The sequence below is a fragment of the Rhinopithecus bieti genome, unplaced genomic scaffold, assembly GCF_001698545.2.
Source record: "Rhinopithecus bieti isolate Rb0 unplaced genomic scaffold, ASM169854v2 scaffold_30687, whole genome shotgun sequence".
Classification (NCBI taxonomy): domain Eukaryota; kingdom Metazoa; phylum Chordata; class Mammalia; order Primates; family Cercopithecidae; genus Rhinopithecus; species Rhinopithecus bieti.
The window spans coordinates 551,757-577,069 of NW_016813366.1; the positions used below are offsets into that span (position 1 = coordinate 551,757).

General features: G+C 57.1%; 1 protein-coding gene across 1 annotated transcript in view; it reads left to right on the forward strand.

The window, feature by feature from the left end:
• The window catches only part of NFIC (nuclear factor I C), a 103,687-nt gene extending 79,053 nt beyond the window's left edge, over positions 1-24,634 (forward strand). The window contains 6 exon segments of the mRNA XM_017847971.1: positions 11,271-11,418; positions 14,143-14,327; positions 15,425-15,578; positions 17,924-17,931; positions 17,933-18,010; positions 24,412-24,634. Of these exon segments, the coding sequence (XP_017703460.1) occupies positions 11,271-11,418; positions 14,143-14,327; positions 15,425-15,578; positions 17,924-17,931; positions 17,933-18,010; positions 24,412-24,429 (591 nt within the window). The 3' untranslated portion in view covers positions 24,430-24,634.
• Positions 24,635-25,313: the final 679 nt, after the last annotated feature.

Consider the following 25,313-nt stretch of genomic DNA (forward strand, 5'->3'; position numbering starts at 1 on the left):
CTGCCTCCTGGGTTCAAGCAATTTTTCTGCCTCAGCCTCCCAAGTCGCTGGGATTATGGGCATGCACCACCATGCCCGGCTAATCTTTATATTTTTAGTAGAGACAGTGTTTCACCATGTTGGCCAGGCTGGTCTCAAACTCCTGACCTCAGGTGATCCACCCACCTCGGCCTCCCAAAGTGCTGGGATGACAGGGGTGAGCCACTGCACCTGGCCACCTGTAGGATTGTTAGAAGCACTATAACATTAGGACTAAGAGGTCAGACTCAGGCATTGGAGAGACCTGGGTTCACATCCCAGCCCTGCCTGTATCTGGCTCTGTGTGCTATGTAACCTGGGGCACATCATTTAACTTCTCTAAGCCTCAGTTTCTTCATCTCCACAATGGGGGTGATGTGAGTAATTGTTCTTTAGGAACTACAGGAGGAGGAAGGGGTAGGACATGTGTGAAGCAACCTTCTGGCCCATGCGACATACCCAGGAAACGGGAGGTCGTTGTTGTCCACGTCTTTATAACATTCCTGTCTCTTTCTGGTACTCTCAGACGCATCTGGTTGTGACATTTCAGGTGCAAAGGCCCCTCCTTCCCACAGTGTGGGAACATCCCTAGAGGGTCTCCATCTCTCAGGGGACCTGCCTCAGTATTTATGAGGTTCTTTTGTTTGTTTGTTTGTTGTTTTTGTTTTGAGACGGAGTCTTGCTTGTTTTGAGAGATCGCACCAGTGCACGCCAGCCTGGGCAACAGAGCGAGACTATGTCTCAAAAAAAAAAAAAAAAAGTCACTTCTGGTTTTTTTGTTGTTGTTGTTGAGATAGAATATCACTCTTGTCACCCAGGCTGGAGTGCAATGGTGCGATCCTGGCTCCACCTCCTGGGTTCAAGTGATTCTTCTGACTCAGCCTCCCGAGTAGCTGGGACTACAGGCGCGCACGACCACAACCAGCTAATTTTTGTATTTTTAGTAGAGATGGAGTTTCACTACGTTGGCCAGGCTGATCTTGAACTCCTGACCTCAAGTGATCCGCCGACCTCAAGTGATCTGCCTGTCTCAGCCTCCCAAGGTGCTAGGATTACAGGCGTGAGACACACCATGCCCAGCCATCACTTCTCATTAACTCTGGAATTGATGAGACTGTTGGAATGTAAACTGCACACCAATTAAAGTGAAAGACCACCTCTGTGATGAGCCAAAGCATCCCTGAGAGGAAAACTCATAGCTTTAAGTCTATTTGTTAGGAGAGGAGAAAGGTGGAAAATAAAGAATCTAGCTTTCAACTGAGAAAACTCAAAAAGAAAACATTTCAAGAGAGAGGAAATTAAAGTTGGAGTCTCTGGAGCTCCGTCGGACTTTTCTGCCTGGCTGCTCGCCGGCAACCCCTTCCACTGGGGAAAGACAGGGTAGCAACAGGAGAGGACAGAGAGGAAGCCTCCACCAGCTTCTGCTGTGTGATCAGGAATCAGAGAGCTAGCAGGGAATGTCAGAGGAGGTCTGTGCTCCTGCAGCTTCCACTTGATTACCTCAGGGGATGGCAAACTCACTCCCTCTTGAGGGTTTCATCCTCAGTGTAAAGCCCTCCTGTGTGCTGGCCCTCCTATAATCCCAGCTACTCGGGAGGCTGAGGCAGGAGAATTGCTTGAACCTGGGAGGCAGAGGGTGCAGTGAGTCGAGATCGCGCCACTGCACTCCAGCCTGGGCCACAAGAGCGAAACTCCATCTCAGAAAACTCTGGCTCGATATCCCAGTGAAGAGAAAACACTGGAAGAATTTTTTTTTTTGTTTTTTTTTTTTTTGTTTTTTTTGAGACAGAATCGTCACGTCTGTCGCCCAGGCTGGAGTGCAGTGGTGCGATCTTGTCACCACAACTCTGCCCCGTTGGGGTTTAAGCGCATTCTTCCTGCCTCAAGCTCCCAAGTAGCTGGGACTACAGGTGCCCACCACCGACGCCCAGCCTAATTTTTTGTATTTTAGTAGAGACGGGTTTTCACCATGTTTAAGCCAGGATGGTGGTCGATCCCCTGACTTGTGGATCCGTCGCTCTCAGGCCTCCCAAAGTGCGGGATTACAGGCATGAAATCACTTGCCGCCCGGCCAAAACAATGGAAAATTTAAACACCCGTGGCCCAGGGCTGGACGTAAAGCACAGCCACTTTGGGGTGTGTAGAGCGGCGTTTTATTATTAATTCGGGGCTGAGCTACACCCGGGGATGAATTTAAGGGGATTTATCCGCAAGGGAAAATGATGGGAGGGCAATTACCCAGAAGGGAGATCGTGGTTCCGGAAGTTGCAATGTGGATGTTTGGGCCAGATTCATCTCGGGAGTGGGGGCCGTCCCTTGGGCACATGTTTGGGTGCTGTGGCAGGGTTCATGGCCCTCCACCCCCTCCGTGTCAGGAACGACCCCCCAGTGGTGACAACGAAATGCCCCAGACCTGGCCAACGTCTTTTGAGGGCAGAATCTCTCCTAAGAATGGCCCTGTGGCATATGCAAGGGCCTAAACGGAGCCCAGGGAGGAAAGTGCGTGACCTCCTGGTCTGGGCCCTTTTTATTTTTTCTTTTCTTTCTTTTTTTTTTTTTGAGACAGGGTTTCTCCCTGTCGCCCAGCTGGAGTGACAAGTGGAAATCTTGGACTCACCTGCAACCTCTGCCTCCCAGGTTCAAGCGATTCTCCTGCTCGCTCTCCCAGTAGCTGGGATTACAGGCGCCCCGCTCACCACAACTGGCTAATTTTTTACTTTTTTTTTTTTTTTTTTTTTTTCTGAGACGGATCTCAGCTCTGTCGCACCAGGCCTGGAGTGCAGTGGCCCAGATCTCAGCTCACTGCAAGCTCTGCCTCCCGGGTTTCCACGCCATTCTCTCTGCCTCAGCCTCCCGAGTAAGCTGGGGACTACAGGCCCGCCAACCACCTCGCCCCGGCTAGTTTTTTTGTATTTTTTAGTAAGAGACGGGGTTTCCATGTGTTAGCCAGGATGGTCCTCGATCTCCTGACTCGGTGATCCGCCCGTCTCGGCCTCCCAAAAGTGCTGGGATTACAGGCTTGAGCTCACCGCGCCCTGCCTAATTTTGTATTTTTAGCAGAGGCGGGTTTTCACCATGTCGGCCAGGCTGGTCTGGAACTCCTGACCTCAGGTGATCCACCCGCCTCGGTCTCGCCTCCCAAAGTGCTGGGATTACAGGCGTGAGCCACTGCACCCGGCCTTTTTTTTTTTTTTCCCCAAATAGCGACTTGCTGTGTCGCTCAGGATGGAGTGCAGTGGTGCAATCACCGCCCTCTGGGCTCAAGCCATCCTCCTTCCAAGCCTCCCAAGTAGCTGGGACTACAGGCACTCACCAACACACCTGGCTATTTTTTGCATTTTTTTTGTAGAGGCAGGGTTCCCTGTGTTGCCCAGGCTAGTCTTAAACTCCTGGGCTCAAGCGATCCTCCTGCCTCTGCTTCCCAAAGTGTTGGGATGGCAGGTGTGAGCCACCACACCCAGCTGGCTCTATGTCCCTTCCCAACATTTTAGTCCCAGACAGCCCTGCGGAGGTGACTGGCAGGCTCCTCATTTTGCAGAGGGAAACCCCGAGGCTCAGAGAGGTGACGTCACCCGCTCCAGGTCACCCCAGCAGCAAGCAGGTGCACAGGGACACAGAACCACGTGGCCGCTCCCAGCGCCCCCACTAAGGGCACCTCGCTCTCTTTGTTTTATGGGACATCTGCGATGTCCTAAGATGGGTTATTTCCCCTCCCCGGCAACACTGAGATCAGGGCTGCCCCGGCCATCAGTTGACAAGTGGGGAAACTGAGGCCCAAAGGTCCCACAGCAAGAAAGGGGCAGAGAGTCCTGAGCTTATGCCCAGTGCTTCCTGGGCCTCTCCCCATCGCTGTGGCCCGCGTCGATAAACATTCCGCAGCCTCTGAAGTCCCAAGGAGGATGCCTCAGAACAGGCCTGGCCCCTGGGCTGGAGTGGAGTTCCTGAGGTTCCCAGCTGTAACCTCGTTGCTGGACTGAGGCAAGGGCCAGGGGGCCCAAGGGAAGGACCAGAGGGGCCGGGGGCGTGGAAGGTTCAGGCTTATTGCTGCAGCCTGCGAGGTTGTCCCAAGCTGGGTGCTTCTGCAGAGGGAGGACACAAAACAGGAACCCAGGCAGGCAGGGTCTCTCCCGAAGGTACCCTTGGCCCCTGGCCACTACCCTGGGATGTTCCTCCTCCTCCTGTGCTTCCTCCCCCTCCTCCTCCTCCTCCCCGGCCTTTCCAGCTTCCTGTCTAGACAGTCCCCAATTAGCCGCTCATTAAGGGGGTTAAGCTGATTAGAGCAGTTCTCCCTTCCTCTGGCAGCGTTGGGGCCTTTTCTCCGGGCAGTGCTCAGCCAGGCCCCCACCCTGAGGCTCACAGAGGCCTGGGGTGGATCCTGCCAGCTCCATGCCAGGCAAGACCCCCACAGCACGCCTCCAGGCCCCACATACCAGCCTCTAGGCTTTGCCCGCTTGGGGCCTGGGCCAGGAGTGCCCTTTCTCCTGGCCGCCTCCCCCTGAGGCCTCCCTGCTTACCCGGCTGTGTGGGGTGGAGGGAAGGCATCTTCGAGCAGCCCCCCGGTGCTTTGTTTTTGCTGCTGGTGTAGCCCCCACTTGAAGGCGACACAGGCCCCATCCACAGGCAGTTACTACACAGGGCAGGGCAGGCAGCCCCCATCCATGCCTCTCCTCTGTCACCCCGGGCTTCCCCCATCCCTTTTTTTTTTTTTTTTTGAGTCAGAATCTCGCTGTGTTGCCCAGGCCGGAGTGCAGTGGCATGATCTCGGCTCACTGCAACCTCTGCCTTCCAGATTCAAGTGATTCTGCTGCCTCAGCCTTGCAAATAGCTGGGACTGGGACTACAGGCACCCACCACCACGCCCAGCTAATTTGTGTATTTTCAGTGGAGATGGAGTTTCACCATGTTGGTCAGGCTGGTCTCGAACTTCTGACCTCAAGTGATCCTCCCGCCTCGGCCTCCCACAGTGCTGGGATGACAGGCGTGAGCCACCGAGCCCGGCCTGCCCATCCCTTTTGGAGCGTGGCCTGGGGAGGGACAGAGTTGGGTTCCAACTCCACCTCCACCCGCGCTTGGTTCTATTGCTTTAGGTGAGTGACTTCTCCCATCAGGCCTCAGCCTCCACATCTGTGAAATGGGTGCAGCTCCTGTAAGCTCTGCGCAGGGCAGCTGTGAGGACCACATTATGAGAGGAGGCTAGTGCCTTCACAAAAGGTCCTCACCCAGGGCAGTGCTGCCTCACCCCCAGGGACACTGGCCGGTGTCTAGGGACATCTGTGGTTGTCACAACAGGGGGTGCTCTTGACGTGGAGTGGGTGGAGGCCAGGGACACTGCTCAGCACCCTGCAGTGCCCAGGACAGCCCCTCCCCAGAGAACGAGCCAGCCCCAATGTCTACAGTGCTGAGGCTGAGAAACCTGTGTTAATTAATGTGGAAAAAAAACTGAGGCTGGGCGCGGTGGCTCATGCCTGTAATCCTAGCACTTTGGGAAGCCAAGGCTGGAGGATCACTTGAGCCCAAGAGTTTGAGAACACAGGGAAACCCTGTCTCTACAAAAAAAATACCAAATGAGCTGCACGTGGTGGTGTGTGCCTGTGGTCCCAGCTACTGGAGAGGCTGAGGTTGGGAGGATCTCTTGAGCCCAGGAGATCAAAGCTGCAGTGAGCTATGGTTGCCCCACTGCACTCCAGCCTGGGCAACAGAGCGAGACCCTGTCTTAAAAAAAAAAAAAAAATCTGCCCCCCGCTCACACCAGAATAAACTCTCAGTGGGGCAGACGGTGTAAACCAGGGGACCCCCAGCTCCTGGGACTCACCTCCTCTCTCCCTCCCACTCAGGGTGTGGATTTCAATATGTGCAGCCTCCTGTGACCTCAACAGGGCTGAGGATCATGGGACGCAGAGTCTCTTGGGGATCCATGGAATCCTCTAAGCCGGGGGGTTTACCTAGGGGTGATCCTGCCCCCAGGGGACACTGGGTGACATCTGAGGACATTTGTGGTTGTCACGACTGCAGGGTGGTCCTAGCATGGAGTATGGGTCCAGGGACACCTGGGAGGCCAGGGACACCACTCAGCACCCTGCAGTGCCCAGGGTGGCCCCACCCCAGAGAACGATCCGGTCCCAAATGTCCACAGAGCCTAGAGGAGGCCTTGGTGCACTGTCAATGCCCAGTGGTCACCGCTGTCCTCAGCAGATTCATGACCTGCGTCGGTGCCTCTGTCCACTCCACGCGCCCTGTGTAGGGCCCCCTCCTGACCCCAGACCCTAGAGACCCAGCAAGAGTGTACCTTGGCTCCCTTGGGGAGCAGGCATTTCAGTGGGAGATGGGCTTGTTTGTTGAGCAAACAGATGGCTGCCCCGACAGGGGTGATGAGGGCCTTTCGTTAAATACAGAGAGGAGGTCAGATGGGCATGTGTGTTAAACAGACATGAAGAAACTCTGATGGGGGAGCCTGCGGGCCTGCATGCTCCCTACAGTCAATATGCTCAGACGGGGCATGCAGGATGCGGGGAGGGGCATACGGATGTGTTCCCTGAGAGGAAAAATGGCCACTGAGATGGGTGGGAGACGCACAGGCCCGCTGGCTGAACAGGGAGGTCCCACTGGGATCCCAGGCATGTCTGCTGAACAGACGGAGGATGGTTGGAAGCAGGGTGCAGAGTCAGTGTCTGCAGAGCCTGCCGGGAGCATGCTGGGTTATTCTTTCTCGCAGTGCCTGGGCTGGGCTCCCCCCTCCTTCCTGCCCTGCCCTGGCTCCCGCTGGCCCCATCTCAGGAAGCTCTAGCGGTGTCTGCAGGGATGTGGCGGCGGGGGGTGGAGTCTGAGCCAGACTATTTCCATCCAGGACAAGCTGTTCTAGGAAATCCTCCTAAGTGAGCGTCTGACAACCCTAACCTCATTCCCGCCGTGGCCCTGCGCCTGCAGGGAGCTGCCAGCCCCTACACACACTCATACACACACGCTTGCACACACGTGCATGCTCATCCATATATGCACACACCTGTGCAAAGGCAGGCACCCACACATGTATGCGTGCATGCTTGCACACGTGTACAAATGTGTGTGCAGTGGCATGCACACATACATAGACGGTGAACATTGCAGGTGCAGTATAACATGTGTGTGCAAGCCGACAACATGCCAACGCCGTTGCTGCGCCCATTCACATTGGCATAAGACATGCGTCAAGACATTGCACCGCATTGCAAACATGTGCACACACAAGGGCATGCCACACCATAAGACAGTGAAACATCATGTGCAAGGGCATGCACACGTGCACAAACGCTTACATGCGTACACACACGTTCTCTCCAGACATGCACAGCGTACGTTGCCGACAGGGACCAGCCCGGCCTCCCTGCCTCCAGGGCCCACTTCTCTTCCTGCCCACATTCTCCGCCCCTGGAAAAAGCCTGGGCCTGGCTGCTGGGGCCCAGCTTCGTCACAGACTTCATGGCCTCCCAGTGGGCAGTGGGGCCTCTCTGGATGGCTCAGCCTCCATGCCCAGGGCCTCCGGAGTGTTCCCCCATGAGTGTTCACAGACTGGGCATGAGTGGAGGCGTCATCCTTCCTGCCCCCCGTGTGGGTGTCCTGGGTGTCAGTCTCCTCCAGAGCCAGGTGTTCCCGGGTCCCCGCGAACTGCTGACCTGCTTCTGGGATATGTGCCGGCGACACCTTCACTCCTCACAGCATGATGTGTGCAGGACCATGGGACAGCTGGTTCCATAACCACAAAAGCAGATGAAGAGCTGCGTGTCCCCCCCTGGCTGGGTCCTGGATCTGGGCTCCCTCCGGGCTGCAGCCATCAGAGAGGACAGAAGTTCCCTGAGTGGTAACCCCATTCGGGGAAGGATACAGCGATGCTGGGAGGACAGAGGAGGTGGGGACAGGGCTGGGGAGGGGCTGTGCCACACAGATGCCTGGAGGTACCTATGGAACCATCAGCAGGAGACCCAAAACACGGTGACACCCTCACCATTTCTAATTAGGGCATCACCCAGAGACACCACGTCACATTTGGGGACATCCATGGTTGTCACCACCGAGGGGTGCTCCTGGCCTGGAGTGGGTGAAGGCCAAGGATGCTGCTCAGCACCCTGCAGTGCCCAGGACAGCCCTCCACAGAGACCGATCTGGCCCGCATCAGCAGTGTCGAGACTGAGAAATCCTGTGCGAATTATTTGGAAAATATTGAGTTATGTCACTGCTCACACCAGACACCAAGAGAAGCTCCTGACAGGGCAGACGGTAGAAACCAGGGGGACCCCAGCTCCTGGGATGCACCTCCTCTCTCCCTCCTCACTCCGTGTGGATTTCAATGTGTGCAGCCTCCTGGGACCTCAGCAGGGCAGAGGATCATGGGACACAGTCTCATGGAGGGTCCATGGGATCCACTAACCCAGAGGGTCTCACCCACAGGTGATTCTTCCCCAGGGTACTTTTGGTGATGTCTGGGGACATCTGTGGTTGTTACAACTAGGGGGTGCTCCTGGCATGAAGTGGGTGGTGGCCAGGGACACTGCTCAGCACCCTGCAGTGCCTAGGAGAGCCCCACCCCAGAAAGCGATCCGGCCGCAGTGCCCACCTGAGACCCCCTGGAGGTAAGGAACTCCAAGGGCCAGGTCGAAGGGAAGCTAAACTCATCATCCTGTTTGGATGGTCTCAGTAGATATGTTTTACCTTCAAAGAAATGTAAAAATCCTTTCTAAAAATGTGGCTCTCCAGGGCATGCCTCCCTGAGATTCCATTTCCAGGGGTAGGGTAGGGCCCAGGACACTGCATTTTTCAGGCATATGTGATCCTTAGCCCTCACTTGAAAAAGCTCCCCTGGGGCCGGGCACGGTGGCTCAAGCCTGTAACCCCAGCACTTTGTAATCCCAGCTCACGCCTGTAACCCCAGCACTTTGAGAGACCAAGGCAAGGGGATCGCTTGAGGCCAGGAGTTTGAGACCAGCCTGGGCAACATAGCAAGCCCTCGTCTCTAAATAAAATATTTCCTGGACATGATGGTGCATGGCTGTGGTCCCACCTACCTGGGAGGCTGAGGTGGGAGGATCACTTAAGCCCAGGAGGTTGAGGCTGCAGTGAGCCGTGATCGTGCCCCTGCACTCCAGCCTGAGTGACAAATAAATTGGCCGGACGCAGTGGCTCATGCCTGTAATCCCAGCACTTTGGGAGGCCAAGGTGGGCGGATCACCTGAAGCCAGGAGTTGGAGACCAGCCTAGCCAACATGGTGAAACCCCGTCTCTACTAAAAATACGAAAATGACCCGGCCGTGGTGGCGGGCGCCTGTAATCCCAGCTACTCAGGAGGCTGAGGCAGGAGAATTGCTTGAACCTGGGAGGCGGAGCTTGCAGTGATCTGAGATCACGCCATTGCACTCCAGACAGGGTGACAGAGCAAGACTCTAACTCAAAAAAAAAAAAAAAAAAGACACTGCCCCGGAAGGCCAGGCATTTCCGCTCCAGAGCCGGGACTCCACCCCAGCCTCCTGGAAATACCCAAAATGGCCCTCTTTGGGGCTCTGTGTTCCCACTTCATTTTAAAGACAAGGTGCAAGTGTCAAGGGGCACCCTGACATCTCCCCACTCACCCCAAATAGCAGCAGCAGTGGCTCCTGCAGTAACTAACATTTTTCGAGCTGGGTGGCTGACGTTCCCTCGGAAAGCCGGGCTGAAGGCATCCTCAGAGAATGCCCTGATGCCCAGGGATCCGGGACGGCCGTGGGCTTCACCCACACAGGCACCCCTGGTGCAGTCCTCACAGCTGCCACTCCCACACTGCTCCCGATGGAAATTCCAGAGCTTTACAGAATCCCCCATTTTATGAAAAGGGGTGGATGTGGCGGCTCACTCCAGGTCGCACAGCCACATGGCCAGCTGGGGTTTGAACCGTGGACCACCTGCTTCCCCCACACCCAGGGGCTTTCCAGGGGGGTGCCTGGAGCGGGAGGGAAGCCAACGTTTAGTGGGTGAGCCTACCTGAGTCCATCCATCAGTTTTTGGTTTGTTTGTTTGTTTGCTTGTTTGTTTTTGAGACAGAGTTTCGCAGTTTCGTTCTTGTTGCCTGGGCTGGAGTTCAATGGCGCAATCTCGGCCCATTGCAGCCTCTGCCTCCTGGGTTCAAGCGATTCTCCTGCCTCAGCCTCCCGCGTAGCTGGGATTACAGGTGCCCACCATCACACCCGGCTAATTTTTGTATTTTTAGTGGAGACGGGGTTTCACCATGTTGGCCAGGGTGGTTTCAAACTCCTGACCTCGTGATCCGCCCACCTCAGCCTCCCAAAGTGCTGGGATTATAGACGTGAGCCACCGCGCCCGGCTATCCATCTGTTTTTCTGTGTTTGAGACGGAGTCTCGCTCTGTAGCCCTGGCTGGAGTGTAGTGGCGTGATCTCGACTCACTGCAACCTCCGCCTCCCAGGTTCAAGCAATTCTCCTGCCTCAGCCTCCCAAGTAGCTGGGATTACAGGCGCCCGCCACCACACCCACCTAATTTTTGTATTTTTAGTGGAGACGGGGTTTCACCATGTTGGCCAGGCTGATCTTGAACTCCTGGCCTCAAGTGATCCACCCACCTCAGCCTCCCAAAGCACTGGGATTACAAGCGTGAGCCCCCATGCCTGGCCTCCATCTGTTTCTTCATTTGTTGATTCACTGAGGAAGGTATGAGGGGCTGAGCTGCTGAGCTGGGGGCTGTCGCGGCTTCTGTCCCAGGCAGCCCGGGAGGTAGTAAGGCCCCTGTCTGCAGAGTGATGCCAGCAAGGCACTGCAGAGGGTGGATGCACCTCACTTCAGCTCCGGGAAGGCTCCATTCCTTCGTCCCGCGTGGACGAGGGAAGGCAGAGCTGAGCTGGGGCTTGTCTGTGCGCACTCAGCCAGTCAGGGTCTAACTGGGCTTCGGATCTGACTGTCTCTGCCCTCCCTGCGCCTTCTCTAGGGCTCGGGTGACTTCTAGGTGATGGGGCAGTCCTGAGCCTTCCCATTTCTCTGGAAGGAGAGTAGGCAACAGCCGGGAGCGAGGCCCAGGGGCACATGCTGGTACCCAGCTCTCCATCCCCCAGCCGTGCCGCCTTGGCCAGCCCCTTCTCTGCTCTGAGCCTCCATTTACTCCTCCGTGTAATGGGCTCACAGCCTCTCCCCTTCAGGATTCTGGGGGAAGAGAAGGCAGGGTGATGAGGCTTCCTATCCCTTCGGAGGCTGGCTTTGGGGAAGGTCCAGGGCTCCTGGGGTGTGACCTGCCTGTGACTCTCTCGTCCCATCCCCTCCACAGGCATCTCGTCCCCGGTGAAGAAGACAGAGATGGATAAGTCACCATTCAACAGCCCGTCCCCCCAGGACTCTCCCCGCCTCTCCAGCTTCACCCAGCACCACCGGCCTGTCATCGCCGTGCACAGTGGTGAGCGCCACGGGCCCCTGGCGGGGAGGGGCAGCGGGCCCTGCGCTCAGGCCTCTCACAGCCAGAGAAGTCCCACTGGATGTCTGACCATGAGTCATATTGCTGTAGCCTTCTAGGTGGGCAAAAAAACCACAGAGGTGCCATAGCGGACAGCACCCGGGGCCTTGTCCCAGCCCAGCTGAGAGATTGGACTCAGTCTCTTTGGGCCTCAGTTTCCCCCTTTGTATAAGAAGAGGCTGCAAACCAGGGCTTACCCTTCACCTCATTCCCCTCACCCCCTGTCTCAATCTAATCCCCGCATTCCAACCCCAGACACTGATGGACAGGCAGGATCAGAAGCTGCCAATGAGGCCCAGCGCAGTGGCTCACGCCTGTCATCCCAGCACTTTGGGAGGCCGAGGCAGGTGGACCACGAGGTCAGGGGTTCGAGACCAGCCTGTCCAACGTGGTGAAACCCTGTCTCTACCAAAAATACAAAAATTAGCCAGGCACAGTGGCACGCACCTGTAGTCCCAGCTACTTGGGAGGCTGAGGCAGGAGAATCATTTGAACCCAGGAGGCAGAGGTTGCAGCGAGCCGAGTTCACCCCATTGCTCTCCAGCCTGGGCAACAGAGCAAGACCCTGTCTCAAAAGAAAAAAAAAAAAAAGGCCAGGCGCGGTGGCTCACGCCTGTAATCCCAGCACTTTGGGAGACCTAGGCCGGTGGATCAAGTGGTCAGGAGATCGAGACCATCCTGCCTAACACAGTGAAACCCTGTCTCTACTAAAATACAAAAATTAGCTTGGTGTGGTGGTGCACGCCTGTGATCCCAGCTATTCAGGAGGCTGAGGCACAAGAATTTCTTGAACCTGAGAGACAGAGGCTGCAGTGAGCCAAGATCATGCCACTGAACTCCAGCCTGGGCAACAGAGCAAGACTCTCATCTCAAAAAAACAAAACAAAACAAACAAAAAATCACCTCCCATGGTTGCCATTGGGATTAAGCAGGGTCAATTGTAGGAAGCGTCAGATGCTGCTTACTATCCCACGTTCTAGTCGTAAAATACTTAGTTCTTGACGCAGTCATGCACACAGAGAGGCAGGCCCAAATCAAAGTGGTCATTTGGCCCAGGGGTCAGCAAACGCCAGCCCCCCGGCTGCCTGTTCTTATGAATAAAGTTTTAGGGCACACAGCCACGACCACATCTTTGTATATGTCCCGTGGCAGCCTCCACCCTGCCTTGGCAGAGCTGAGTAATTACAGCAGAGACCACGTGGCCAAAAGCCAAAAATATTTACTATCTGGGCAGAGGCTAGGGAGACGGGGGAGTGACTGCTATAAATAGTGAAAATACTAAAAATCACTGAACTGTTTAGAAAGAGGAAAAGGCAGGCATCACAATAGAATATGACTCAGCCATGAAAAGGCACGAGGCTCTGACACAGGCCACCTTGAGGACGTCACGCTCAGTGAGAGAAGCCAGACACAAAAAGCCACACAGCATGTGATCCCATTTCTATGAAATGTCCAGGACAGACCCAGCCACAGAGGCAGGAAGGGGATGTGTGGGTGCTGGGGCTGGGGGAGGGGGTGAGGAGTGATGGCTGATGGAGACGGGGTTTATGGGCTGGAATGAGGCCGGGCACAGTGGCTCACGCCTGTAATCCCAGCACTTTGTGAGGCTGAGGCAGGTGGATTGCTTGAGTCCAGGAGTTGTGAGACCAGCTTGGGCAACATGATGAAACCTCATCTCTACTGAAAATACAAAAAATTAGCCAGGCGTGGTGGCACATGTCCCTGCTACTCGGGAGGCTGAGGCAGGAGGATCACCTGAGGTCAGGAGGCCGAGGCTGCAGTGAGCCATGATCATGCGTCTGCACTCCAGCCTGGGTGACAAAGCGAGATTCTATCTCTTTAAAAAAAAAAAAAAATCACTATTCAGGCATTTGCAGAAAGAGCTTACCAACCTCAGGTTTATAGTATAGACCATGGGGCCAGATGGTCTGGGTTCAAATTCCTGAACTGCCACCTGATACCGTGTGGCCTCAGGCAGGTGACACATACCCTGAAGGCCACCCTGTCATCCTCTGTTTAAAAAAAAAAAAAGATGGGGCCGGGCGCGGTGGCTCACACCTGTAATCCCAGCACTTTGGGAGGCCGAAGTGGGCAGATCACCAGAGGTCGGGAGTTCGAGACCAGCCTGGCCAACACAGTAAAACGCTATCTCTACTAAAAGTACAAAAGTTAGCCGGGCGTGGTGGTGTGCACCAGTAATCCCAGCTACTGGGGAGACTGAGGCATAATTGCTTAAACCCAGGAGGTGGAGGTTGCAGGGAGCTGAGGTCATACCACTGCACTCCAGCCTGGGTGACAGAGCAAGACTGTCTCAAAAAAAAAAAGAAAAAAATAACCCGGGCTTGGTGGCTTACACCTGTAATCCCCGCACTTTGGGAGGCCGAGGAGGGAGGATTGCTTGAGCCTGGGCAACATAGCAAGACCCCAACATCTACAAAACTAAAAGATTAAATTAAAACACAGGATAATATCACAGCCCCATTGGGGTTGCCATGGGAGTCAGGGAATTTGGGTGTAAATGTGGTCAGTGCAGCTGGGGGTTTTTCTGATTGTTATTAAACGCACTGAGATGCAGCAGGAATCACAGCCACAGACACACAGTCACACGGTCACAGAGCAGACTGGCTGGAGCCCCCAAGTAACCCCTGCTTCCCACTGTCTCCGCAGGGATCGCCCGGAGCCCCCACCCGTCCTCCGCTCTGCATTTCCCTACGACGTCCATCCTTCCCCAGACGGCCTCCACCTACTTCCCCCACACGGCCATCCGCTATCCACCTCATCTCAACCCCCAGGACCCGCTCAAAGATCTTGTCTCGCTGGCCTGCGACCCAGCCAGCCAGCAACCTGGACCGGTGAGTCGGGCGGGGCGCATTCGGGCCTCTCCTGGCAGCTCCAGGTGACCTCCCGGGGGCCACGTGCTCACACGAAGGCACAACTTCTGCTTTGAAGGGTCTTGGGGACTCGGCTCTGAAGTCCCCTCCTCTGTCGTGCTGGGAAGCAGCTGGATTGGGTCAGAATTGAGATGCTTTTGGATGCCAGGGTTTCAGACACGTCACGTCGCACCCTGTGGGGTCTGGGTAGCACCCATAGGTCCCAGCAACTGCGTGAGTGCTACTCGTGTTAACACAAGGCAGGGAGGGACTGGGCATAGCGGCTCAGGCCTGTGATCCCAGCGCTTTAGGAGGCCAAGGTGGGAGGATTGCATAAGCCCAGAGTTCAAGACCAGTCTGGGCAGCATAGCGTGACCCTGTTTCTACAAAAGAAAATACTTCAAAATTAGCCAGGCATGGTGGTGGGTGCCTGTAGTCCCAGCTACTCAGGAGGCTGAGGTGGGAGGATCGCTTGAACCTGGGAAGTCGAGGCTGCAGTGAGCTCTGATTGTGCCACTGCACCCCAGCCTGGGTGACAGAGCGAGACCCTGTCTCAAAAAGGAAAAAAGATTTGGGGTGGGGGGTAGGAAGAAATTGATTGCAAAAAACCCACCAAACTCAGTTCAAGCGAGACAGCATTTGCCAGACTCCATAGGAAGCTTTGGGTGTTCAGAGCTTTTCGGACTTTGGAACCACGGGCCAGGCCGTGGGTGATGGTGGATGATGGCGTGCTCGTGATGAATTAGGAAAAACGCAGACACCCTGTTGTTAGGAGGTGGTGGCACTGTTTGGAAGGAACTCAGGCGAGTTGGCGTGCAGGGGATTTACAAAGGAGACGCAGTGAGCGAGGCCCCAGCAGTGCCGGGCTTTGAATGACACCAGTAAGCGGGCATCCCCAGGCCCCTCCTCCTCCGGCCGTCCTCAGACCCACCAAACCCGCCATGGTCACACCCACGCTCTGGCTCCCCCAACCTGCCATCCCGCCCGGGGCCGTGCACAGAGCCGGGGGCGGCCGGCGCCAGCAGCCCGAGGTAGAGGGGGAGCCCACCCCTTAACCACGTGTCTCTCTGTTCCCCCAGTTAAATGGAAGTGGTCAGCTCAAAATGCCCAGCCACTGCCTTTCTGCTCAGATGCTGGCACCTCCGCCCCCGGGGCTGCCACGGCTGGCGCTCCCCCCTGCCACCAAACCCGCCACCACCTCCGAGGGAGGAGCCACGTCGCCGACCTCGCCTTGTAAGCACGCGGGAAGTGGTGCCCTGGTGGGGCGGATGTCTGCAGGGGGACCTGTCCCCTCCCCAGCCCCACTGCCAGGTCAGAGGTCAGGCCCGACCCTGCGGGGCCTGGCGAGTTTGGTGGGTCTCTGGAAAACAGCCCAGGGGCCACATGGTTGGGTCCGTGTAGGGCTGAGGCAGCCTTAGGGGCTGACCGGACCAAGCCACGGGCCAGGGTGAGAGTCCAGGGTCTGTCCCCTTCGCCGAGTCGCCTGGGGGACCCCGGTGCCCGCCATGGGCCATCAAAAACACTCCCTGGTGTGTCAAGCAGCTGACAGTGGACATGGATCTCACAGTGGTGGCCCGAGGGCCAGACTCCACCCCCAGACTGGTCTTTTGTGGAAAAGGAGAACGGTTGTTACCATTTTAAAATCAGGACGTTTTACATAAACATTTCCAGAGTTCCGGCTTCTTGGGGAGAAAGGAGCTACACCAGGCGCAGTTCCTTTGGGTGATCTGGACTGGACCACACCTTTAGATGGGACCCTCTTTGCCTGTCCACCTGACCCAGAAGCCCCTGGGTTGCTGGCCACTGCACCTTCTAGACTTTTCCGCTCTCTGGATGTGGTTCTGGGTGGCTGCTGGATGGCCCCTCGGTCCTGGCATCCTCGTCCTGAGGTCCACCCCGTTCGTCCGCAGTGGCTCTATCCCCAGACTGTCCTGTGACCCCTATGCAGGCTTGGAACCCAGAGACCTCTCCCCTCGGACTCCATCTGCCCCTCACCCCCCTTTTTGAGCATCTCTGTCCCTCACTCTCCAAATGAGACCCCCCACCCCACCCCATCCAAGCAGTTGGTGGCTGTGGTTCCTTCTATGCGCCCTCAGCTCCTCTTCCCCCTGCCCCGGCGTTCCTCCCCCCGGCCCCACTGCCTGCCAGAACCCGGGCTGCCTGCCCATAAAAACTGGCTTCTTCTGAGCACTGGCTGGAGGAGATCAGCCCCAAATCCACCCTGGGCTGGAATCCCGCCTCTGCGGCTCTCTCCCTGTGTGACCTCAGGCAGGTGTCTTCCCCTCTCTGAGCCTCAGTTTTCTCAGCTGCAAAATGGGTTCGCCTTGGTGCCCAATTCACAGGGCAGTGGGGAACAAGCCGGTGACGTGGGTCAGGGAGACAGGGAGGACGTTCCACGTTCCTTGTGGCGCCTGACGCTGCGTGGTGTCAGGCAGCTGTGGTCATTCTTGCCAGCTGTCCCTGCCTGCTCATCTGTGAAATGGGAGCGTTGACTGCATAGGATCCACTCAGGGCTCAGTGGGATCATGCCCAGAGCCTGGTATACAATAGACACTTAATAAATGCAGGATCCTGCATAGGATCCACTCAAGGTTCGGTGAGATTGTGCCCAGAGCCTGGTATACAGTAGACACTTAATAGATGCAGGATACCGTGTAGGACCCACTCAGGCTGGTGGATTATGCCCCAGAGCCTGGTATACAAAGGCACTTAATAAATCACGATCCTGCCATAGGATCCACTCAGGGTTCGGTGGATTGTGCCCAGACCTGGTAACAGTAGACACTTAATGGGGATGAAGGATACTGTGTAGTATCCACTCAGGGCTCAATGGGGATTATGCCAGACCTGGCATACAGTAGAACACTATAAATGCAGGAATAGGCATGGATTCCACCCCCCTTTCTCTGCACTGGGGCTGTTAACTGCAAATCTACTCCTACTTCTCCCCCTAAGCTCGCTGCCTCCAGCTCCCCTAAGCCCCAGCCAGGACAACTTGGGAACCCCCCACCTGTTGCAGCTTCTTCTCCCTACCTGGGTCCTGGCGTCCTGAGGCCCCCATCCCCACTGTAGCACCAGGCCGTGAGTTACTCACATGCGCCAAGAATATAATGCTGAGACTGAAAATATAATTGCCATTCTGTGATGTATGCACTACACCCAAGCCTCCCTCTGCCCTCTCCGGGAGGAAGATTAATAAATAAAACCTCAATAATCCATGCACCCTGCTGCGGTAGGCAGCCTCAGTGGCAGGACCGGCGGTGCACTGCACACCCTGAATAATCACGGGCGGTTTGTGAATTACGAGCCATCCTGCCTTCCTTCTCAGCAGACACCCCGCCCACCTGGGCCGATCTAGCCGTGACCCCGGCCCCTTGAGTCAGATCCCCGCCTCCCAAGACCTCGGCCCTTTCAGGGGGCTCTGTTCAGCCGAGGGTGGGCGGCAGGCTCGGAGCCCCCAGGCACCGGGTGCGGAGGCCCGCTGTGTGACGCCTGGCGGTGGCCACCGTCTCTGGGGCCAGGCTGCCCCGGCTCCCGCACCCCTCCGTAATGGCTCTCGGTCTCTCTCCTCCCTGCAGCCTACTCTTCCGCCCGACACGTCCCCTGCAAACCGTTCCTATTGTGGATTAGGACCAAGGATCCTGCTGGGCATTTATCAGGCACAGGTAGGGGCCCGAGGGCCGGCTGGGGGGACGGGAGGGGCAGGGCAGTGGGGGCCGGCCCCCGGGGCTTCAGGGCGATGAGGGCCTGCTGGGTCCACGCCATACCCCCGGCACAGGGGCACCAGCCTCCCACACCCCACCCGGCCTCGAGCCCAGCCTGGCCTCTCCCTTGAGGCCAAATTTCCCTCCACCTTGGTCCTGGGGGATGGGGTATGGCCCCAACTCAGGCCCTGTGGGTCCCAGGGGCGTCTCCTGGGACCATCATGGAGAGCTATGGGACCAGTGTCGTTACGTTTTGCTTCCCATTGCACAGATGGTGAAAAACTAAGGCCCCAGAGAGACACGGGTCCTGCCCCAGGGTCACACAGCGATCACCGCCCCAGCTCCCCCATCCACACCGAGGCCTAGAGGGACCAGCCGGGGAAACCGAGGCAGCCCATGGCAGGGCGTGGGGCCTCCCAGGACAGCATCCGAGCCCCCACCCCAGGCTCCAGCCCACATCAAAGCCAGTGTGAGGGCTGGGGGTGGAGGGGCTTCGTCAGTAGAACAGACAGGGTGGGGCAGGGGCCGGCGTTCGTGTCCATGCTGACATTCATGTTCAGGCGGCTGCAGCTGAGTGAGCATGGCCGGGGTCCTACCACCCCCAGAAAGCAGGTGGGCAGGCAGGCAGGTGGTGGATAGAGGAGGTTCAGAGAGGGGAACTGAATCGCCTGAGGATGCATAGCCGTCTAGGGAGTGGGGGCATGGGAGGGCAGCCTTAGCCCCACGCCCAGGTGTCCCTCACCCCCCACCCCCGTTAAGAGGCTCTGTGCAGGCCAGGAGTGTGTGAGCGCGTCTGCAGGTTATGGGTGAGCAGCTGAACCTTTGAGCCTCTGCTGTCTCCCCGGTTTGTGTTGGGGAGAGGGTTGGAGGATGTAGGGGCGGCTGCCGCAGGCCTGGGAGGTCCAGATGGGAGAGAAACGAGCTCTGGGCTACCCAGCAGCCAAAGAACTGCAGAGTGTGGAGATGTGTGGGGTCCCCAGGGGCCGTGTTCAAATCTTCCAGGACTGCGGGAGGTTTCCTGAAGCAGAGCGCACAGGCAAAGGTCAGGGGGCCTCTCCCCTGGACCCTGCGGGGCTGTCCTGGCTGAGCCGATGGGATGGGGGAAGGGACATGGCATTCCCCCTCCCTCCCTGTGCTGGGTGCCCAGGACGCCTGTAGGTGGCCCCTCCCTCTCTTCCCAGGCTCCACAAAACCAGCTAGAGAGGAAGCAGGGATTGAGGCTGCTTCTGAGTCCAGAGGAGACCCGCGTGCCCTGGGTGTAGGGAATCCTGGGTCAGGATCTAGGGCTCCAGCCCAGCGCTGGCTCGGAACCTCTGTCTCCTCCTCTGACCTTGGGCACCCACACCAGGAGCCTTTGAAGGGCACTGGGGGATAGAAAGGGCACAGATAGGTTCAGACTTCCCCACCCCCCCTAAACATTAAGCACCCTGTCTTGCACCCACAGAGCCCCGGTGAGGGCAGTGACTTGGTCAGGTCCCCCTGCGAGCAGACGTCCAGGACTCCTCGCTTTGGGATTTGGGCCACCTATGACCGACCACCCTCTCCCCCGCCCGGTGCTGATGGAGCCCGGCGGGGTTACCTCTGCCACCCCCACCCCGCATCTCTCCCTGCCCGTGCAGGAGGCTGGGAATGTCTTAAGTGGTTCAGAACCCAAAGCTAATAAAAGCTGCGGCGGGAGGCGGCCCAGCTCATTAACCCTTCCCCAGCCTCTGCGTTGGACCAAACTCTGACCGGGCCGTCCTGCCAGGGCCCGGGACCCTTCTCAGACTGCACTGGCTCCAGCCCCACCCTGCTCAAGCCTGGGAGGGGAGGGAAACTGAGGCAGGCAAGGGCAGCATCTTTCTTAGCATCCCTCTCTTGACTGGCTGGACCCCTCTGGGGACCCAGAAGGAATGGGACCAGGGCTGGCGGAATGGGGCATGGGGGGGCACTGGCAGGGGGCTCAGCATAGGCAATGTTGTTGCGGGGGGAATGTGGGAAATGGCTGGAATGTGAGAGACCTCCGATGGCAGGCGCCAGACGGATGACCTGGGCTGGGCTTTGCTCTGGGGTAGTGGGGAGCCATAGAAGGGTTCAGAGGGAGGGAGTGGCCACCCGCCAGGCCTGGGAGTCAGAACTTTCTGGGGCACAGAGGGGAAAGTGACACATTGTCAAGAGGCTCTCAGGGGAGCATGGGTTGGGGGGAAAGTGAGGTCCCCAAAGTGGGTGTCTGGGGAGGGCAGGTCTGGGGAGGACCCCATTGCTGCTGCCCTGACTGGACTAAGAGCACCCGGGGTGAGGCCGGGCACCACTGCCTCCCTGCAGGCCCCGGAGAGAGGGAGGGAAGAAGCAGTGAGAGCCCGCTCTCCCCTCTCCCCGCTCCCGCTCAAAGGACCCTGAGCTCAGAGGCCTCCCATTTCCGATTCTGGCCAGTCAGCACTTCTGCCTCCGCCTCCTCTATTCCTGGCAGGGATTCGCTTCCCTCTGCCCCCTCCTCCCCTGAAGCCTGGGTGGGCGCCCTTTCCCTTCTGCCTCTCCGGCTCCCGACACCCCCCAGTCCACAGACTCTCCCCCGATCAATATCCCTCCCGTGATCAATGCTAATTGATCTCGCCCTGGTCAGTTACCCACCCATCCCCCTATGTCCTTCCCCATTAATCCCCCCACCGTGAGGCTGAGTGGCTCTGATGCCCCGGCCCCTCCCCTCTGTGATGCCCTCCACGCCCCTGCATTTCTCCTGCACGGGGGCACACGTAAGCAGGTGGGTAAACCGAGGGTGGGGGGCAAGGCAGGCGTTGAGCCACATGCCCGGAGCCACACAGACGGCTGCAGCCAGGCCAGCAGGATACCAGACCAGAGCCCGGACCTCACCCTTCACACCCACTGCCTCGGTCTCCCCTCAGCTGAGTGGGAGGATATGGAGTTGAGGGTACCTCCCCCGCCACCATTGCTGGGGCCAGAGCCAGGCAGGAAGGGGAGGGGAGGGAGGAGGGGGAGGAAGGGCTGAGGGGAGGCTGGTCCACCACGGGAGGGTCACGCCCAGAGTCTGTCGGTTGCCAACAGAAACCAGACATGAGGTAATGGCCAAGATGAACTTGAACTTGGCTGGAGGTGGGGCGCTGGGAACCATGGTGGCGCCAGTTCGATGGGCTGGCCCAGCGGCTGCCTGGTTGGAGGGGCTCTGTTGAATGATTTGCCACAGGGGTGGGGGGCAGCCCCGCCTCTAACCTCAATGGGGGAGTGAAGGGTCCCCCCGGTCCAGAGGCACAGCCCTCCCGTCACAGTCCACACTGGATGCTCCATCGGGGTTGGAGTCTGCATTTCCAGCACAGGGGTCTGGACAGCGGCTTCTCTGCAGAGACTGAGGCCAGAGCTGTCCCCAAATTACATGACCCTGGGTACAGCCCCATGCAGACCTCCCCTCCCTGAGCCTCGGTCTCCCACCTCTGGTAGGTTGAGAGCCATCCTCAGCTCCCCTATGCTTAGTGAACTTCTGTGGGGTGAGGGGGGCCATCCGGGGGTCCTGTGACAGGATGGGCCCTGAACTCCCAGGACAGTGCTCAGAGGGGTCCCGAGAGGCAGGCGAGGGGGCTGGCCCTGGGCAGGAGCAGAAATAAGAGCCAGAGTCAGACAGGCCTGAGTTCAAGCTCCCACTCTGCCACTTCCATGCTGGTGACCTCGGGCAAGTTCCTTGACTTCTCCGGGCCTCACTTTCTTCCCACAAAACAGAGCAGTGGAGGGAGACCTACTCCCTCCTTCATGGGGGGGCTGGGGTCATCATTAAAGGGGAGAAATTTTTTCGTTTTCTTTCGTGTTTTTTGTTTGTTTGTTTGTTTTGAGACTGTCTTATGCTGCCCAGGCTGGAGGGCAGTGGCGTGATCTCGGCTCATCACAACCTCCACCCCCGATTCTCCTGCCGCAGCCTCCCAAGTAGCTGGGATTACAGGCACTTGCCACCACGCCTGGCTAATTTTTGTATTTTTTAGTAGAGATAGGGTTTCACCATGTTGGCCAGGCTGGTCTCGAACCCCTGACCTCAGGTGATCCGCCCACCTTGGCCTCCCAAAGTGCTGGGATTACAGGCGTGAGCCACCACACCCAGCCTCTTGTTTACTTTTTTTTTTTTTTTTTTTGAGACGTCGCAAGTTCGCTCTAGCCGCCCAGAGCGGAGTTGCTGTGGCCGGATCTCAGCTCCAATGCAAGTCCGCCTCCCGGGTACATTGCATCTCCTGCCTCAGCCACCCGAGTTAGCTGGAACTACAGGTGACCACCACCTCACCCGGTAGTTTTTGTATTGTATTTTTAGTAGAGACGGGGTTTCACCGTGTTAAGCCCAGGATGGTCTCGTATCTCCTGCCTCGTGATCCTGCCCGTCTCGAAGCCTCCCAAGTGCATGGGATATACCAGGCTTAAGGCAACAGCGCTCCAGCCTTTGTATTTACTTTTAAAACGTGCGCACTGGCTCATGCCTGTAATCCCAGCACTTTGAGTGGCCAAGGCAGACGAATAACCTGAGATCAGGAGTTTGAGACCAGCCTGGCCAACATGGAGAAACCCTGTCTCTACCAAAAATACAAAAATTAGCCAGGTGTGATGGCGCATGACTGTAATCCCAGCTACTCGGGAGGCTGAGGCAAGAGAATCACTTGAACACGGGAGGCAGAGGTTGCAGTGAGCCAGGATCGCGCCACTGCACTCCAGCCTGGTGACCAGAGTAAGACTCCGTCTCAAAAAATCAACAACAAAAAAAACTCTTTATGAAGTAAACAAGGCAGCTGGTGTGGTGGCTCATGTCTGTAATCCTATCACTTTAGGAGGCAGGAGTTCAAGACCAGCCTGGTCTACATGGTGAAACCCCATCTCTACAAAAAAAAAAAAAAAAAAAAAAAGTCAGGTGTGGTGGTACGTACCTGTGGTCCCAGCTACTTGGGAGGCTAAGGTGGGAGGATCACTTGAGCCCAGGAGGTGGAGGTTGCAGTGAGCTATGATGGCACCACTACACTCCAGCCTGGGCAACAGAGCAAGACCCTGTCTCAAAATGAAATAAGATAATAAATTGGCCACAGTGGCTCCCGCCTGTAATCCCAGCACTTTGGGAGGCCAAGATGGTGGATCACTTGAGGCCAGGAGTTTAAGACCAGCCCGGCCAACATGGAGAAACTCAGTCTCTACTAAGAATACAAAAATGAGCTGGGTGTGGTGGGGCATGCCTATAATCCCAGCTACTCTGGAGACTAAGTTACAGGGATCACTTGAACCCAGGAGGCAGAGGTTATAGAGAGCCAAGATCACACCTGCACTCTAGCCTGGGCAACAGAGCAAGACTCTGTCTCATAAATAAATAAAGATAAATAAAAAAGAAAATGATTTTTAAAATATAAAATAAAGGCCAGGCGCGGTGGCTCACGCCTGTAATCCCAGCGCTTTGGGAGGCCAAGGTGGGCGGATCACGAGGTCAAGAGAGTGAGACCATCCTGGCCAACATGGTGAAACCCCGTCTCTACTAAAAATACAAAGATCAGCTGAGTGTGGTGGCACACGCCTGTAATCCCAGCTACTCGGGAGGCTGAGGCAGGAGAATTGCTTGAACCTGGGAGGCGGAGGTTGCAGTGAGCCGAGATCATGCTACTGCACTCCAGCCTGGCAAGAGAGCAAGACTCTGTCTCAATGAATGAATCAATCAATCAATAACATGAGTTCCAGGCTGGGAGCGCTGGCTCACACCAGTAATTCCAGCACTTTGGGAGGCCAAGGTGGGTGGACCACTTGAGGTCAGGAGTTTGAGACCAATCTGGCCAACATGGTGAAACGCCATCTCTACTAAAAATACAAAAATTATCCAGGCATGGTGGTGGATGCCTGTAATCCCAGCAACTCGGGAGACTGGGGCAGGAGAAATGCTTGAATCCAGGAGGCTGAGGTTGTGGTAACCCAATATCATTCCATTGCACTCCAGCCTGGGCAACAAGAGTGAAACTCCATCTCAAAAAATAAATAATAAATAAATAAAATAATAAAATATAAAATACAATTCCAGATAAACAGATCTTTTTTTTTTTAAGTATAAGTATATCCCCAATGTTGCATGGGCTAGACTTATACTAAAAGAATTCTGTGTTAACCAGAACTCCGGTTTCACTGGGCATCCTGTACTGTGTCTGGCAGCCTTCCTCAGAGACAAAGTTACTTGCCCTGGGTCACCCAGCAGGTTGTTAGAGCCTGGGATGGGGAAACTGAGGTCACAGGGTTGCAGGAGGTAGGGGGTGAGCGTGGGAAGAGGTAAAACATGTCTGCAACAGAGTCTGACCCCTCGACTTCTCTCCTTTTTTTTTTCTCTCTCTCTCCCCCTCTTCCCCTCTCTCTGTCGCCACTGGGCCACTCAGTCCTGGTATCTGGGATAGCAAAGGTCTTCTTCCCTCGCCCCTTCTCCATGGTCCCGGGAATCCCAGGGGGCAGCACAGCTGGCCCCCGGCCCACGTTTTCGGTGGAAAATTAGAGTGAACAAGAACACCCCCGCCGACTCCCAGCCCGGCCGGAAAGACAAAACACACAGACGCACACACGCAGGAGGAAAAGAAAAAACAAAGGAAAAAGAAGAAGAAAAAATCACCCACCCAAGCAAGAAGACAAAAGGTAAAGACGCAACGTTTGCAACTCTCGGGACGCCAAGGCCACAGGACTGGAGGGTCAGGCCCCGCCACCCCACGGGAGACCCGGGACAAGGGCGTCTTCCTAAATTATTCATCTCTCCGCCTGCTGCTCGGGAAGGACAGACGCCTGCCACCCGCCCGCGCCCCGGAGGCCCTGGCTCTGTCCGGAGACCAGGTGAGCACAGCCTGGAGCCTGTGCCCAGGGCCGACAGGCGCGACACCCAGCAAAGCCACCTCTCCCCGGGCCCCCGCGCCTCTGCCGGACACGGACCGGCCCCCACCCTCCCCACCGAGGACGCAGCCACTGGGGGGAAAGGGAGACGCAGCGGACCCCGGCCGGGCAGCAGAGACCGCGGAGGCGGGCAGGGTGGGGCAGGCGCGTGGTGATGTCACGGGGGTGCGTGGCGCTTGCTAGCCCTGGCCAGGGGAGGGAGCGAGGCCCAGGCACCTGCTGGCCCTCGAGGGGGCCCTGCCTGCTGCGGGGCCTCCCCACACGCCCCTCCCAAAGCGCCGGCCGACTCGCTGTCTCGCTGGGGACTCTTCCAGCCCTCGCGCCCGCCCGTTTGGGAGGAGAAGTCTCTATGCAATTGATCCCGGCCCCCCCACTCTCCCCCCCACCCCCGGCATAGGAGGCC